The sequence below is a fragment of the Ascidiella aspersa genome, chromosome 8 (genome assembly GCF_963924565.1).
Source record: "Ascidiella aspersa chromosome 8, kaAscAspe10.2, whole genome shotgun sequence".
Lineage (NCBI taxonomy): Eukaryota > Metazoa > Chordata > Ascidiacea > Phlebobranchia > Ascidiidae > Ascidiella > Ascidiella aspersa.
The window spans coordinates 26,253,830-26,272,241 of record NC_139454.1 but is presented as its reverse complement, the minus strand read 5'-3'; the positions used below and the strand labels follow the sequence as shown (position 1 = coordinate 26,272,241).

Sequence of the window (18,412 nt, the reverse complement as noted above, 5' to 3'; positions counted from 1 at the left end):
ATAAATTTATAGCCGTATCCCGGAAACAAAATGCATTGCCCATTATTTAACCCTTTAACTAGGGATAACGTTGCTTTATTAACACAAGTAAAAACACGTTTTAATTGGAAATAAGTCTCCCACACAACAGTTGACCAAAATAAAAAAAACCTAAAACTTTAAGCAAAATGTTACCAATGTTGATTTTATGAACACGAAACCATAAAAAAAGGTTATTTTGCTAGTATGCTTGACATATAGAAGAAAAATTAAACGTAATGTTTAAAAACGTAAGAAACTGGTAGTTACTTAATAATTTGTCTATCTCTTATTTTTGTTTTTTTGCTGAAATAAAAGCGGCTGCATTGGTCACGCATGGCTGCTTCCAACGGCGTCATTCGCGAATAATTTGTTTGGAATCGCGTTTCAAGTTGTTGAAAGAAGGTTGGAATTATTCGATTTAATGACTTCGTAGTAAATATGCGTTCACCAATGCAGTTTCATGACTTTTATTTAATTTGAAAATGTTATATTTGCAAATAGTAAAGATTAATAGAAAAGCAATTTTTGATCTGATTCTAATTTAAAATTATAATTTTTTTGGTACTTTGAATTAATGAAAATATTTAAAAACGCATGTTTTCATTAGCTTTTACTGGTAATTGTTCTTTGCGTGATATGCATATCACTGTAGTGTAATTTTTGCATCGTGTGTAAAGAGAAAGTGTTTTAAAATAATAGTTTAAATATTTCGTTTTTTTATAGCTTTAATTTTATTTAGAAGTGTACCGTTGTAGAACATTTTCTTTTACTGTGCAGCTCTTCTTATCTCACTGTATTTTTTCACTAATATTACCTAATAAATTATTAGTTTGTGGCGCTTGTCTAGAAATGTACCACTTTTTTTACTGTAAGTTGCAAGGAAGAATAAAAATAGGAGAATAAATATAATAATATTTGACATACGCTAATTAGCACCTCATCCCAAATAATGCTATATAACCCCCCAGACGAAAATGTGGTGGGATGCTAGCGCAAAATTTTGAGGTGTGCACCAAAGGTTTTATGCACACATGAATTTTGCAATTCTACCAAAACTCAACTTTTTTCAGAAATTAAGTTGTTAAATTTACCAATCCAGGTGTATACACAGACAGCTTCAAAGAGAAACAAAAAAAAAACATGCAACAGATACTATTTCAACTCCTTTTCAAAATTTGTACCTACAATTTAAAATTTGAGTCTCGACCTAAATAAAAAAATCTACATCAATCGATTCGCTGTTTTTCATTTGTTTTATTGTAATGGTGTTTACCTCTTTAATAGTTCATATAAATTTTGCCCATTTTTTTTATGTTGGAATTAATTAAATATATTATTCTTTGATATGGTGAAAGCCTATTAATGCATTTGTGGCTATTTGAAAAACTATCCAAAAAAACATATTTTTTAAATGACTGTCAAAATGCATTTAAAAAATAAACAACAATTTTGGCTATGTTGAAAATACAATTATTTAACTATGTTGAAAATAAATCAAAAGATTTGTTCAATATGTTTAAAATGCTACCTTCTTGAGTATGGGCTTCGGTATTCATTCTACGATTAACTACAACCTCCAGCAATTATGTAAAGATTTATTCGAAACCTTCACAAAATGCTACCTACTTCTGTTACAGAAGTTCTGTATGTGCTTTTCTATTTATTCTATGTCTTATTACAGTCTGCAGCCATTATCTTAAGTATTTATTCAAAATACTACCTACTTCTCTATGGGCTTTAATATTCTTACTACAACTCAAACTATTATTCTCCAAAATTTGTTTTATTTATTTATTAACTGTCAGGCTTTAGGGTTAAGTTGTTGATAAAAATTGCGCCAACAATTAGTGTTGTTTTCTGCCAATGAAAGAAGCAATCCTTAGTGTGAAGAATGGAGACGGGAGTGGTGTGCAGCGTGTTTCAGTAAAACTCACCGACGAAAGCTTGATTTTGTGTGATGTCGATATTTTAAACCAGTCTTCACCCATTCCATCTACTTCTATCGACTCTCCTATTCATACCAGCAATAATAACCAATCTTTTTCCTGCCAGGTTTGTTACAATGAAACCTTAAATACATTTTTTAGTTTTCATTATTTATTTTTATATCAGAAAATAAGAACTGTTGTCTTAATTTATTATATTCTTTATAAATGGATATATAAGTTTATTGGTAATATTTCCTATGGTTCACTCCCAACAGTGCATTTTAGACAGGTTTAAAAAAAAATATTTTAGGGACACATTAAAGGTTAGAATGTTATTTATTTATTTATGTGGCATATATATATATTATATAGCTTTCTTCAGCTTACATGATATAATGTTTTAATTAGGGGATAGGAGCAACTGTTTGGCTTATTCCATTGTACACAATGCCCTGGTGTGAAATTATTTTTTTCTAGATAGGTATTTTGGAGTTTGGAGTTTAACTTATATAAATTAAAACATGAAAAACATTTACTTGGAATAGAGCACCAATCAAAAATAATTGTTTTCCTTTTGTGGATTATTGCATGGCCCCTGGGAAAAAAGTTAATTATTTTGCTGTTAATGTTGAACAAATCAATTCCTGTTGTTTAGTGGTAGCTGCTGCACTTTGCTCAAATATTTAGTAACTTACTGTAACATCTTAAGTATGCAATATAAATAAAATGAATAAATCAACTTATGTAAAGGAATTGGTTTAAAAACAGATAAAGTCACTTGTTGTTATATGTGTATCACGTTAAACCTCTTCAAACATTTTGATATAATCTTAGTTGGCTAGTTATTGTGTTCTTGAAACTCAATATTAAAAATTCCCGCCATGTATGTTTCTGGTTTAAGCGGTTTTAAAATTATTTGAATCTTTGTTGTCCTAACATCTACTTGAGTTCTGGCATTAGTCAGACAAAAATGTCAAAATTTAGTTTTTTAAGCCAGTGTTTTACACAGACAGGTGGTAAGCCAGCCAGACAATGTACTTAGCTAGAAATTTAATATTTATGGCATTTTAAAATACTGCATCATTATGTAATTATAATTCTCCTGCATGTAATGTTTATAAGGGTAATTTCAAGGTGTTTTAAACTTATTTTATCATGAAGCTAAAGCAAATGTAAATTTATAAATTGTATGACTTTAATAAAGCTTAATGGAAATAGTATTTTTATGGTGTAATTTTTCATTGTGGGAGATTGCATTTTAAGACAAATCTTTGTTGTGATTCATTTGTTGGTTGTACTGTAAAACTTAACATCAATGGTTTAAACTTTTATAATTTTTTCAAGAAGTTCTCTTGCAATATAATACCTTGGAAAGAAAAACTCTGGTTTAAAATAAATAACCTAATAGAATTAACTTATGTTTGACAATATAGTAATACAATCTGGCCTTTCTTGTTGACCAACAATAACAGCAGATCACAGTTGAACACACTTGTGTATCAATGTTTCAGTGACTTGAAATGGTTCTGTACATCCCTTCTATATGAAGTGGTTTGTATGACTAGGATGCAGCAGGCAACAGTGCTATGGTTGTTTCTCGACTTGCTTCCCTCTGAGCCTGTATAGCTCAGTTGGTAGAGCGACGATCCCTGTATGACCGAGGTCATGTGTTCAAACCTTACCAAAGCTAGTTCTTTTCTAGCCCTGCCTGACCTTGCTTGCATGAAATGCTTGATCGATCAACTCATTCCGGCCAGCCCCTATAGGCTCCCGCTGTAGTTAATAATCATTTATTTCCATCCACAGACCACAGCCTCCTTATCGTCCACCGAATCATCTTCACAAGTTGCGCAAAAACTTGGCACAGAAGCTCCAATCAACTCCACTGAAAGCAACAACTCTTCAAACACTATGGTAACTATATTTTGTTGTCTTTTTGTGAACTGTCTTTTGTAATAAAATTGCTTCATTGAAAACTTTTATTTTTTTATTCTATTTCATGGTATGTTACACCTAATATTCTTAGACAAAAGAATAAATTTCTACTCCAGTTTAAACAAGACTACCTACAGCCATTTATTTAAGTGCTCTCTAAATGATGCAGCACTATTGTACGAAAGCTCGTCAACTTTAAAGTTCAATTATTGTTCAATTGGTGCATTACTACAGTGGTAGTCAAACTTTTTTTTTTGATTTGACGTTTTTGGAAAAGCATGTTGGATTTACGATATACCCAGCAAAAGTAATTTTACTTATTTTTATTTTTTTATTTATGCATATAATCACAAAATCATAATCATTTGGTGCAGATTCTTGACATAATCAATATGTCATAGGATAATGTAACCAGAAGCATTTTTGCGATGCCCTTGGAAAATTAAATCAATGTACCACATCAGGTGACACAGTGTAAGAACCACTACATGAGAAAAATTGTATAATTTAACTGGGTACAGCTTTGTATGGAAAAATCATAGTCTCACAGAATCCACTGTTCCAATCATTGCCTGTTGTTTCTTGTTGCAGCCTGCGAGCGAGGATATCAGCACAGAACGCGTCGTAAAGATCAAGCGTCAACCAGGAGGGGGGCTTGGGATCAGCGTGAAGGGGGGCGCAGAACATGGGATTCCCGTCCTCATTTCTCGCGTCTTTCGTGGCCAAGCAGGTTTGTTGTTTGGTTATAACGTAGAGCAACTTGGTATTGTACAGATTTGTTAATACACCTCATGTTTTTTAGTTTATTTTTTTGGGCTTTATATATATTGAGTAAGTTGGACTAAGCTAATTTTTTTTTTTTCATTGCCTATAGTTTTTTTTATTTTTAAACATGGAGTAACATCATAACAAACCTTTTTTAATGTGCTCGATATTTTTTATTCATTCGACAATTTTTGCCAATTTTTTTTGCTCTTCTATTTACTTGTAGATTTCTCATTTTAAATGATAATTTAGAAATTGTCCCTTTTATATTAGTTTTACATTTTATAGAAATTAAACTAGACTTTCTGAGCATAATATTTTGCTGTTGTATTAAAAAGCCTGTATAAAAATGGTAATGAATAAAGTTATTTAAAACGTTTCAAATGCTACCTACTTCTCATGGGCTTTGATATTCTTACAAGATTGGTAACGTTTTGTTATATTTTGAACAAATCTTTCCCCAATATAATAATAATAATATATATTTATTTTGCAAAAAAAACTGTCACATTGTTATTTACCTGATATATTTGGCTTTTGTATTAGAAACATAGTTATTTGTTGAACACACTGGCACAAAACTATTTATAAAATCCAACACCTGTAAAGGTTAATTAAATAATTACTTTGCGTCACAAAACCAAATTGCTTGGTATTCAATTAAATCCCATTCAGTCTATTGTGTTTCACCTCTACCTTATACATGATTGAAGCAGCATTAAGTTATGTGTCATTGGGAGCTATTTAAGCATTACCGGAGCTAGGATACCTTAAAAGGTGTTTATTGTAAACTGGAAGTTCTATACTTCAGCAATTCAGAAATATATTTTTTATTTCTTGTTTAAAGCTTATTGTATGTATTACAGTCAGTAGAATGTAAAATAGGTTTATTCAATAATTGCAAATACCCTTTTATGTTTTCTGATAAACAACAAAAGCTATTCTTACTTATAACCCACTAATCACTATGCTATCGCAAATTTGCGAAGAGAAAACAGTTAAAATATTGCGAAATTGTGTACTTATGAGTAAACTACAATGTTATAAAGTGCCCTTATAGATGAAAGTGCTCCTTGTAGAAATATCTCAAACACAGAAAGCAGTATAATCATCCAATTTACTGGAACTATTCATAAATATACTCTTTAATAATTTATAATGTGATATGGCGTTTGCTGTGGTGAATTAATAAGTGGGAATGTTAAATATTATTAAATTAGGAATAAATTGTGTTGCATAAAGCATTTCTGTTTAAATTCAAATTATTTATTTCAAATCACAATTGTTGGAAGAAAATTTATGCTTTTTTGACATTGTGTCATTTTTAGGATTCTGTTACGATGGAAAGAAAATGTTTTAAAAATTACAGAAAATTAATAACAAAAAAATACAAACTAAATATTACAAACTCAGCTTATAATGTTCAATACTTTTGGTACAATTTCTTACCTCATATGTGGGTGATACAGCGCTATAATAGGGACATGAGCACACGGCAATTGTGATATTAAATGTGTCTAATGTGGTTCTATAAATATGTTTTTGTTGCACATTTAAGTGGAAATTGCCCGACCCACCTTACACAACCTCGCCAAGCAATCCTCCTGGTAATTGTATCCTATTTAGATCTTACTACGGCTCAATCGCTCATAATCAAAACATCATTACCTGTGCTCACCACAGAAAGCTTGACCCTAAGTGTTACAACATTGTTGTACTATTAATATTTATGATGCTATGATGTAAACTGATGTTTCATACTATTTGCATTAGTTTTTTTGAGGAGAAACAACTGATATCATTGTTTTAAACTGTTTGCAAAAATTCTTTCTACCATTACCAGTCTTGCATTAAATACATATTTCAACAAAAGGAATTTAGATAAATTAGTTTTCCATAATTGCTTTACATCGGTGATTAGTGATTTTTTAGGGTTTTTTTTAAATCTAAAACCAATATTCTTCAAATCATTAGCTCACATTAAAAATAAAGATTGATAATCTCATCTTTGCATTAAAAAACATTATACCCAATTCTTAACATTGTGCTGCACAAAAATTTTTAAGGAAATTACCCAAAAAAATTTAGTGTGATTTATTTATAAGAGAAAAATATAAGCAATGTATTACCTGCTGTCTCGTTGAAGAAAGGATTTAACTAAAAAGTTAACAGAATTTCTTTAGTCAAGTAAACCAGAGTAAAAAGTTCAAATGAAAAAATATTTAAAAAAAGTTAAATTTTTTTTAGCCGATCAGAGTAAAGAGTTAAAAAACTAAACCAAATTAAAGAAAATTACCAATTTTTTTAGCGGACCAGACTCACTTGCTCCACCCGGGGGATGCGATTATGGCCGTGAACAGCAAGCGTGTGGATGCAATGATGCACGACGACGTAGTTGCCGAGTTACGCTCCTGTGGGCCGGAAGTGTCGCTCACAGTCCGAGCTTACGACGGGGCAAACCACGTCCTTAGAACCACATCTTCTTCAGCAAGTGAGTGAGTGATTTTATCGCTGATTAAATTTGTCTTTATCAGTTTTTAATTCAAAAGAATTTGACTTTTGTTGGGGGGAAGTTTTAAAAATGCTGTCTAAACTTATGATGCAGTGAATGAATTTAGTGGCAAAATTTTAACTGTTTTTTGTTTATTTCTTGGAGATTATATTTGTGTGAAATGTAGCTTCATAAAATGTGCTGAGCTCTAATCTCTAACAGTTAACTGATTTCAAGTAGAAATCACAAGGTAGTTGGAGTGCTATGGTGGAATACTTAAAATTGTTTTATTTTGCTGCTTATCCATTAAATCCCAAGTGATAAAGTTCTGTAACAGATAATGAGGATTTATTTTTAACTTTGAAATTTTGGTTATTAAAAGCAAGAAATTTTCATGTATATCAAAAAGTGTATTTACTTCCAAAAAGATATAACTTAAACAATGATGATTTTATTTTGACACACTCTCTTGTAAGTTTCCTGTTTGTTCCACACAATGACTTGATTACTCTTCCATCCTTTACACACCGAGCTGTGTGTTTGTGTTGGGCTCCTTCATTGTTTACCCCTATATCGAGTTACCAACATCCACTGTGTGTCAACCAGTGTCGCTTCCACACTGCTATTAAGTAATTTTCCACATCTGACAACATTTAAATATCCAAGTTACATTTTTTAACTGGTATTGAAATTCTTTTTTAGTTTTTCCATACACTTTTTTGTAGTTTTAACCAAGTGAAGAAGTTTTTATGTAATATAAAAATTGGTAAAATTTGCTTGTTGTGGTTTTAAGCATCTATGATTTTTTGTATTTTATTCAGTTCTTCTGTTTGTGAGTTGATATAATTTTCAAAACTGGCACAGAGATTTGATTTTAGCTACTAAAGATAAAACGATTTGCTTTGCAGAGGTTGTCGTTAAATTGTCTACTCTTGTAACGTATGAACTAAACCAAACCTAATTTAAAATTGTTGATGTTTTATTTTAATAAAGTTTAAATCAATTTAGTTTACTTTTGTTTGTAGCGCCAAGTAAAACCGCCAGCCCCGACCAGCCATTTTCGCCAAAATCTCCGACCGACAGCGTCACACGAACAATTAACTCACCGGGGCAAAACACCCCTGTCCAAAACTTTGCCGCGACCCCAAGTAACCCCAGCGCGGCGCACCAATCATCTGCCACGCCCATAAAGGCACCAATCACAGCAGCCGATCTTAACCAGAGCACACAGCTCGACCAATCAGTGATCCCGACTTGGAGGAACGAGGTCGTGATTCCGTTAGCTTTAGCGAGGGTTCAGTGCTACCACGAGGGAACCGACCTTAAAAGGTGAGGTTTGTTTGAACTTTCGAGCAGGGGTTGCCAAACTACGTCTGCATTAAGATGCTGCTTGCTTAATTTACCAACCCACAGTCCAAATATAGCACCATAACTCTGTGTACAACCCGATGTACACCTAATTATCACAGACGGTGAGCTGAAAAAAGACTCATGTACCCCCCAGAAACCCCCTGGCACCGCCGCAGACCCAGAGGGGTTTATGATGCTCCCCATGTCAAAAATTTTTCTATTCACATGCAGTCTACTGTCATAAAATCTTGAAAAAATAAAAAAATAAAAGTTAAAAAAGTATTACAAAACCTTTTTAACAACAAAAGTTAGAAGACGTATTCAATTCTACTCACCCATAGCATATTTCCTTAAAGATAAGACACAGTTGCAGTGTTATCAGATGCCTAACACTAAATTTTAATTTAATTCTAAACTAATTAAACCAAACGACTACAAAAGCTCACTACAGTTTTTGTTAAATAAAATCATTTAATTTTCCTTGATTTAATGATGAATAGTTAATAAAGTTCCGCACAGTTTTTTATCTTGGCCCGCGATCGTCAATCCTTTCAGTTATCCATCCCTTTATACAAAAGGTTGGCGACCCTCTGCTCTAGAGTCAACATTGTAGTGTTTGTTTTATACGACGGAAACCACAAGGTAAATGATCCAAGGTTGTAATCTATTCTCGTCTTTACATTACATCATTCACTAGAAGCTGACCTGGTCGTTTGCTTTACAATTATCAAGTTTAATACAAATTTATTTTAATGCTTTTATTTTTTAAATTAGTAATAATTTTCTTTTTTAGTTTACAAAAGTTACCTGTTTTCAGAAGCAATTTTTTACCAATTAATTGTAAATGTAAAACAGTTGTTTTATTATTTCACTCCCTTGTTTACAGTTTTTATTTCTTTCATTTTTAATTTTAATGATTTTCAATTATAGCGCTTTGCAATTAATGGCATTTTAGTGCATTTAAATGTAATAATGAAATATAGTTTAAAGTTTTGTGTATATATATGTAACAAACTACTGTCGACACTCAACGTTTAAAGGTAAAAAGCAAAAAGCAAGTAACCAAAAATTTGCCTTATAATTAAACAGTTTAGTTACCTCAAGTTGCTAACCAACTTTTTTGGATAAATTTACCTTTGAAGAAATAAATAACTGTATTGGATCACAAGCGATGGCTTGAAATCCCATATTAATTTCTCGGCTTTGACTCCACCCTTGTATCCAACACTACTACTTGGTGTGGAGTATCAGGCCTGTCCGATTAATTACAACCTGATAAACGTGTGCTTTTCTGTCAGGGAGGATTGTTTTGAGGTGATCTCAAACGAAGGCAAGCGGTCAGGTCTGATCACCTGCAGCAACCAAAAGGAGCTTAATGACTGGGTGAACGCCGTCAGTCAAGCCGTGCACAACGCCACCATGAAACAGGTACGATAAGGAATTGCTATACTTGGTAAATGTTTAGCAATTACAAAAGGAGCTGATTGCTAAATGTTTGTTCTCTCTGAGAAATTACAATAGTAAGCAAATGCTAGTTTCCGTGAGCATAAATATTTACAGCGGAGTTAGTGGTTTAAATAAATAGAGGAAACAATTTTACCAAAATACAGATAAATTCACATAGATTCTTAGTGGTTGGTACCCTTTCCATGTTTATTGCTACATATAAATTTAAATATGACTTACATGTGTACGTTTTGAACGCAAGTTTACTGTGCAAATGTTCTGATGGCGCTGCACACTTCTACATAACTTCTTTGTGGTTTGGTTTAAATCTGATTCTACTTGTGTACGAGTAGTTGCTCAATTTGTAGGGAACATTGGTCGAGAGCAACATGTAGTAGAAACCTGGAGTGTAATGACCTAAGTCACTGTTGTCAAATGACTCCACTTAATGTTTTACATGAATGCTTTGCCTTAAATTTAAGTGATTTAACTAAATAGTAAAATTGGGTTATTTACGTGAAACATTAAATGTAATAAAGGTTAACTTGATATTTATTTTGGTTTTTGCCATGAGAAATATTGCTCACAACGGAACATGTTTACCAATTGTATTAGGTAATAATTATCTTGAAAGCCAATGACTTGGACTTTGATTGCAATTTGTGAAAATGACTTGACTGGGACTTAAGTCATTTCACACGGCTTGCTTGCACTTTGTACCAGCCCGCGCCAATAGTCTGGCCGCATTTCCGGGCAACTGTGCTTTGACCAACAAACAAACCACCATTGTGACGCAATAGAGCGGCAAGCGACTTGCGCAACCAAGCGTCCAGCTTTTATTGGATTTAAAAAATGGCTTGCTTCGAAAACCGCATTCAAAAAGGTTCCGGCCAATATTAATGGCTTCATAACATTTGCTGGTTACGCATCACTGCCTCAAAACACAGTGGTGATACGCTTGATTGCATTTGTTCGACTTTTCCCGCCTTAATCGAGTCACGTGACCAACAGTACGTGACGTCGACAATGCGACGCGATTCGAGAACAATCTGCCAACTCGGCATTGAAAAATTCAGGATCACTAAAACAAATATTTGCTGAGTAAATTTAGCAGAAAACTGACAAAGGGCTTTGAACACAAATTTTTTTGGCTGCTCAAGTCTTTATGACTGTCTGATTTTTTTCTCTTGCATGTAATATTCAAGTATTTTTAATCGTCCAACGCACTTTTAGAAAAGTTTACCTAAAAGCGTTGAGTGGAACTCGAGTTTTGTTCCTTTGGTAAAACCATCCAAGAAATTTGAAGCCAAACCAGCTTGCGCTTAGCTAATTTGGAATGAAACGAAGTTACCGGTTGTTGGGAGTTAATTTACCTTGATTCGCAATTATCGTGTTTAGGGTCAATACTCTCTTCTCTGTAATTGTTTCTCTTCCCTTAATGTTGTTTCGCATCCGACTTAAAACAAATTGAAACAACTTTACTCTAAATTGAAACCTTTTGAAATTAAGGCAAAACACAACGATGATCATACTTGAACCAAATAAAGCACATTTAAGTGCAGTATGCACGGATCTGTAATTTAGCTTGATAATGAATTTCAAAGTCAAAAAGGTCGAATCAATGGTCTTTATTTAAAAAAGACAACGCAACATGTTTCCAGGCGGGAGAGATGCAGAGTCCGAGCGATGACGTCATTAGCTACATGGGCTGGGTGGAGGAGCGAGCCGGATCACGTCACGATCACCACAGCAACGCGTGGAGGGAGAGATTCGTCGTCGTTTGCGGGAAATACATCAGGGTTTATGACCAAGTGCCGGTAAGTGTGTTAAGTAAAGTCTTATAGATGGGCGTAATATACAGCAGGCAAAGGTGCTATTATGGTTGTTTCTCGACTCGCGCCCCTCTGAGCCTGTGTAGCTCAGTTGTAGAGCGACGATCCCGGTATGGCCGAGGTCGTGAGTTCGAACCTCGCCACAGGCTATGGAGAAAAACAAATAAAAATAAAGGAGTGTTTTCTAATAAAATAAATCACTGGATGCCCAACTTACTTAAAGTAATTTTATGAGTTTCGAACTTTAAAATTCTCACTTCTGTCTGCGGCTGAGCAAAATTACCTTTATTGCCAAATTAATAATCGCGAGTCGAATATCGTGGCCCCAACAAGCCACTTGCTACCATCTTCGACAGGGGTCGGCAACATTTTTCTAGTCGCGGGCAAAACCAAACTCAAAAAGGTCTCTGGACCGCAACGACTGTTAGCCAGGGATAATACTACTAGGGTTATTTTGCAATTTAGGAGTTTTCTGCAAACACAAGTTACATTCGATGCAGGAACAAGATTTGCACAAAGCGCCTAAAAATTTTCGTTTACTTAGTTGAAAAAGCCAAAAAATATGAGGAATGGCCTCGGTGCCCCGCCCTGATTTACTCAGTAGATCAGCATCTATTCAGCTTGAAGCCAGAAGTAGGTTTAATCCCAGCTTGAAGCCATCCAATGTATTCATATAAATTAAGTTGCGCAAAAGTTGATTTTCCGTCTTAACCGCCCTAAACTCCCAGAGACAATCAGTCATTGTCACGTCAGAGCGGTCGATTGTTGCGCGAATCGATGCCAACCCACTCAACCCTGGTCCCGAGCTTCAATGATTTTCTTTTAAGTAGATATTGAACGCTTTCCTAGTGTATTGTGTGGCGACTGCCCGGTGTGTGTTGTGAGGGCTTTAGTGCTTGTTTAGGAACACACAATAGGACCTGTGAAGCAACAATATCTAAAGCGGAATTATATATACCATACCACAGTATAATAAAACCAAAATATCCCCCCCTTCTAAAAATTCCCTGGATCTTTCCATGATGACCCGGGCTTTAACTTCTTTCTAAAACAGGATTTTTCTAAATTTCACTCCCTGACACTTAGATGCAATTCATTCAACCGAGTTAGACCTAAATAGACAAAATAACACCTGAAACTGTAGGGAGAGGGTTTTCGATTTTCTTTTTAGTAAATAGTAAATATTGAACGCTGTTGTCGTTGTTTTTTGTAGTAGATGTGAGGGTTCAACAAAAGTTTATTTCTTCCACGAAACTTGGATTCATATTTTCATGCACACAATATGACCTACAGAGCAACAATTTCTAAAGCGGGGTTATATTTAATACCATCGCATGTAAAACACTACATAATAAAGTCAAACACGGAGTAATTTCTACAACAGAGTGAGATCTACATCGTCTGAATCTAAAACTGTGGGTATGGGCGATTGAGGGAACACCTGGCGGGCATCGAACTAGCGATTTCTACTTTAAAGGACAAACTAAAAACACAAAAGCAGTCGGTTAACAACAGGCGGTAAATAACTTCTTAATGCCAAAGCGGATTTTTGGCCTAATACTAATACCCCAAAAAAATAACATTTGAACTTTTGAATTTTATTAATTTTGCTTTTATTACTGTAATGACGTCATTCTGTTTGAACCGCCGTACGGTCATCTGAAATATCGCTATCGGAACAAAATGTGAAATATCGGACAAAGTTGTCGGACTTGTCGTGGTTCAAAAAAACTGTCCTAATACTGATGACGTCACGATATTTCTCGTTTAATGACGTCATGTAAATTTTTGAAGCTTGAGTTGAGCCAGCGTTTTGCTACTGTCCAAACTGCATTGTTAGAGTTATTGTTGCGTCATAAGCCCTCTGTATACTTTGCGTTGTTTAAATTTGCTCACCATCGAACAAAGAGTTCAATTTAAGCGTCGATAAATTTAAGCTGCTGAGTGATTTGGCTTTTAATGGCTAAATACACATCCTATGTGAAGCAATAAATAACCTTTCTCTGTGTTGCTTTACTGGTAACAACAAATTACATGTGCCTTTAGAAATTAGCGTTTGTAACTTTAAAACCCTAGTTTTAAAATTGCCTTTTTGTGTAACATGTTGTTTCAAAAAATAGATCCACTCTCAGCATTTCATTCCTGCTTGGCTTTAAAACCTTAGTCCTTAAACCGACTAGTCGTCATATTTGTCAAGTTGTTCGACTGTTTTATACCAAATTTTAAAAAAAATAAGAATTGCAGTAAAGCTTGAAAAAAAAACACGTGCTTTGAAACGCAATCCCGTCATATTTTGTAATTTATAGTGGTTTACAGTAATCATAAAAATGAATTTGTAACCAGTTGTTTTATAATTGTTTTAAATTCGAAAATACTGGAAAAACAGCATAAATTCGATCCAGCCGTCCAATTTATTTGAATTCTCAGGAGACGCGTTCTGATTGGACGAGCTGCTCACGTGTCCACCCGCTGCACGAATCTTTGTGTCGTTCCCACCTGTGTGAAAAGCAACTTTTGGACAAACGTGAGTTCTGCTTCAGCATCCAACATTCAGCACAACCTCCTATCTACTGCAGCCTGCAGACGTTGGGTGAGTGGATAGCTATGAAGGGTAAACATATAACCAAGGCTTATAGTGCTTAGTATTCAACACTGTATTTCATATCACTTCACACACCAACATTTATTTTTCCTCGTTTTCGATAACTTAAACTTGTGCGGCACAAAGAGCGCATTTAAAAAGTTTGCAGAGATGCCCGATAGTATCGTAGCCGATGCCCGATGTCAAGCGAAAGTATCGATACTCGTCCGATACTAGGGCGGTAATGGACGTAATTAAATTTCTTACGCTAAAGCAAATTTGGCCTTATAACTTGAAAAAATGCATTTAAATGTTTCGAATTTATCTGTTTCGATTATTTAAGAATATTAATGACGTAATTTGGTATCGTAATAAAATATAAAGTAACTTTCATCCCTAGATATCAGCCACTTAAACCAGGACTAAATATAAACGCGTAGTAGTGCTTGGTTGTCACAGTGTGTAGGTCCCCGGTGTACTAACATCCCTGTGCAAACTGCATAACGCGCAAATATTTGTTTAATTGGCATGAATATATTTTAAGATTGAGTTGGTAGTGTCGCTAATCAATTACAAACCTCATGAATCAGTAGAATAAATATTTAAATTATAAAAGCATGAAATGATTATTGTGCTCATTTTGAAAAGACTGCTGGTATTAAATGGACTTTTTGGACCAAAAATCACAGTGCGAGTATGTAGATTTGATTTACAAACATTGTAAATTCGTATAAAAAAAACTTCAATTCCAAAAAATGCACATTTAATTTACAAACAAACATTCATTCGATTGTTCGGTCATAATGTGCGACGCTATTAACTTTCAACTTAAGCTTAAAGAGCAAATAAATAAGACGCGATCCGGTTAAGTTCGATTATTGCGTAATTCTGTTCGATTATTGCGCAATCTTCGATCGATGCGTCTCTTGGGAAATCCCCTTTCCATTGTCATTATGCGCTTTATGCAAATAAAGGAACATTGTTATTGAACAAAGACTAATTGTTGCGCGATCGATATCGCGGTGCTTACGCTTATGCTGACGTGACTTTTGCTCAATGTCCGAAAATATTGTTCCGAATATTCGTTTTTATGTAGGTTTGTGATTCGTGATTCATATCCTTTTTTTAAATAGATATTTTGAGCAAAAAAAGTCAAACATTTCATTGTTTTGGTAAATAAAGAATCACGAAAAAAGTAATTTATTTGAGTCGATATTAATATTCGCATTATTATGGATTTCAAAATAATTATTTTAAACTCAGGCAAGCGCATTATTGTTGTCTTGGTATAAAGCGATACCATCATTGTATCGGACCAGCGCCGATACCACGATACCACGGCTTTTATCGGGTATCGTCCGATATTATGGGACATCTCTGATCTGTGCATATGTCGTAGCAGTAAATTAGGAGATAAGGTAGGGTGCCTCAATCCAGTCTAGGTATTTCAAGAATTGAGATTACAGAAACATCAAGGACATTTAAAAACTATCGAAACACGCATGAACAACTTAGTCAAGTTTTACGACCGACCATCGTTAAAGTTGTTGATGTTTCGTGCAGGCGACCTTGTTCTTCTCGAGGAAAGTGTCCAGAAAGCAACCCACGACTCGGTCTACAAACTGCAGGTAAATTTGAACTTTATATTCCGGTTAAAAAACGTAACATCTACCTTTGGAACAACATATGGTAGAGTTTCTGCTTTGACCTGATGCCGCACGGTTGTGCGAAAGCTTGTCAACATTTGAATACAAATTGTCGTTGAGCAGTGCAACCAGATTTCCTAGTTTAGAATCACAGAAATAAGGTTATCAGCAAAGATATAAATCGACTTGTTGACTTTTTATTCTGAGGCAATTTTGTGGACGTTTAAAAGCGGTGCCGGTCCGAAAATATAGGAGAGGGTTTCCAAGTGACCTCTAACGACTTTAGATTGCCAAACTCTAACGTATTACCGTTGTATAAGTTGGTCAGTTGTCAATTCCGCATTCAGGACTAAAAAAAGCTGCGTAATGTCAGTTTGCCAAACAAGTACCGGCATAGTGTTTTTGTTGGTTTGGTCTTTTGTTATGTTTAATCAGGTTTACAACAACAAGGTAAATCGAAAGGCGTGCAATTCATACATAAACTATCAGCACACAATAAGCTTTTAGGAGAAATATTTTCACTTTCGTTTCTCGTTTTTACTAGCCTGATTTTGCTGCAAGTTTGGTGTAAATTTTGTGTCGATTCTTTTTGTTAAGTTCGCTTTTTGAAGTTAAATAACTTTTTTAGAGTTTTGGTGAACAAAAACAAATCTAGGTTCATTTTTACAATTTTCGGCGAAATGCGCTGGAAACAGTGAATTCCAAAGCAATTGGTCGCTACTCCACTCTTTATTCCGCTATGATAACCTCAGATTGACGTGGAATGGGTTAATGTGCATCGTATACAGCCAGAGCACGACATTTTAGCATAATGTGGCAATCTAGAAATACGACGGCACCTTTTTGTGGCCGTTTATCCAACTTTGGCAACTTTTCAATCAAACATTTTCTTGTCCCTGCATTGTGGTCACACACTACTACAGGTTTCGAATGCAATTTGTTCCACAAGCTTTTTTGAAGCACAAAACAAACATTCATTTTGGCAATATGTAAAACCAATGACGTATTTGGAGCATTATGGCTGGACGTAGAATAAATAGCAAAGCCCATAGAGAAGTAGGAAGCATTTTGAACGTTGGACAAAATTATTTCCATTCTTCTGTTTGGGCTTTGCTACCTTTACAAAGACATCTCAATATAACTCAAAAACTCTTCCAAATATGTTCAAAAAGCTCCAGAGACCCCTAAAGCTTTCATGTAATAGTAATGGTGGTATGGAGCGGACTTTGTTGGTGAGGATCGATGCTAATAGACAGGTCGGGCTTAGTGGATTATTTCCGCCAACCTTATCGATTTGTTTGTCGCCATCAAACCAACAGGCTTTGTGCATTCTATGTGCAGATAGTGCCTCTGTAAAACCAATTTTTCAACTATTTGTTATTGTTATGGTTTAAAACTGTTTTGTTTTAAATTATATTCAAAAAACGTTGCACGATTCAATTAAAAGCCATAAATTGTCTTTGAAATGTCTTTAAGTGTCTTTGAATTTTTGTTTTTGTGGCAGCCGTGTTTTTGAATCGCTTCTGTTGCTAAAATTTGCGCAAAACTCGGTAAAAATGAACTTAACAGCAAAAATCTGTCCCGGGATTTAGTTTACGCACAGAAGTCTGTTTTGGCAGAAAATATCTTCGGCATAATTGTTTGTTTTTTTCTGTTTAGCTTCCGTTATTTTAATAAATTCACTTAAACTGAATTAAAAGAGCTTTCATCTAAACCTTTCAAGAACCCAACCCTCTAGTTGAATCGTTTTTAAATGATCTTTGTCGCCATTCCTTAATTATTGCATTAATAAGATCTCTTTTTGCCAAAACTTATGCCCCAGGAATAAAAAAAAATAAAAAAATACCTACTTGCTCCACATTAACCAGCAAACATTGTATATTTTTGCTTTATATAATGGTGAAACGATTCCATCGTTTAATTGCTTCCCGCTTGGCATTCCAGTTAATTAAGATCGATAAGCAGTAGGATTATAAAATGTGCCTTAGTAATGTTTATTTTTCCGTTAGCGCTTAAATTAAAATACACAAGTAAGCTATGACAAAAAAACAAATTCCTTGATTAGCTGTTATTTAGTTGTTTTTGCTCGTGGTTTGATATTTCTAACCAAGCTAAAGCGAAAAAAGATCTGATTAAAATAAATTGTGAAGTTATTTTAATCTGATCCATCGCAATTCCATTTTTTTTTAATTTGGAGACAATTGACTATTCCAAACAATTTTCGAAATAAATATTTAAATGCATTTTCTTGACCCTTAAACTCTTTTAATACTTTTTAAAAATATGAAACTGACACACAGATTTGCGTATCTTTTATTTAGGACCAGGAACTTTTAGGTGTTCATGAAATATCAGATAAAATGCCAACATTTTTAAACATTTCCGCTTGGTTCCACGTTTTTATGTATTTTATCATT

At 34.2% G+C, this 18,412-nt stretch overlaps 1 protein-coding gene across 1 annotated transcript in view; it reads left to right on the top strand.

Moving 5' to 3' along the window:
* The first annotated feature begins 1,830 nt into the window (after positions 1 to 1,830).
* Positions 1,831 to 18,412, top strand: part of LOC146137104 (gamma-1-syntrophin-like) — a 31,617-nt gene continuing 15,035 nt past the window's right edge. The window contains exons 1-9 of the mRNA XM_083395332.1: positions 1,831 to 2,073; positions 3,756 to 3,863; positions 4,476 to 4,614; positions 6,958 to 7,140; positions 8,166 to 8,469; positions 9,789 to 9,918; positions 11,598 to 11,753; positions 14,196 to 14,358; positions 15,913 to 15,977. Of these exons, the coding sequence (XP_083251458.1) occupies positions 1,885 to 2,073; positions 3,756 to 3,863; positions 4,476 to 4,614; positions 6,958 to 7,140; positions 8,166 to 8,469; positions 9,789 to 9,918; positions 11,598 to 11,753; positions 14,196 to 14,358; positions 15,913 to 15,977 (1,437 nt within the window). The 5' untranslated portion in view covers positions 1,831 to 1,884. The remainder of the gene's footprint in view (positions 2,074 to 3,755; positions 3,864 to 4,475; positions 4,615 to 6,957; positions 7,141 to 8,165; positions 8,470 to 9,788; positions 9,919 to 11,597; positions 11,754 to 14,195; positions 14,359 to 15,912; positions 15,978 to 18,412) is intronic.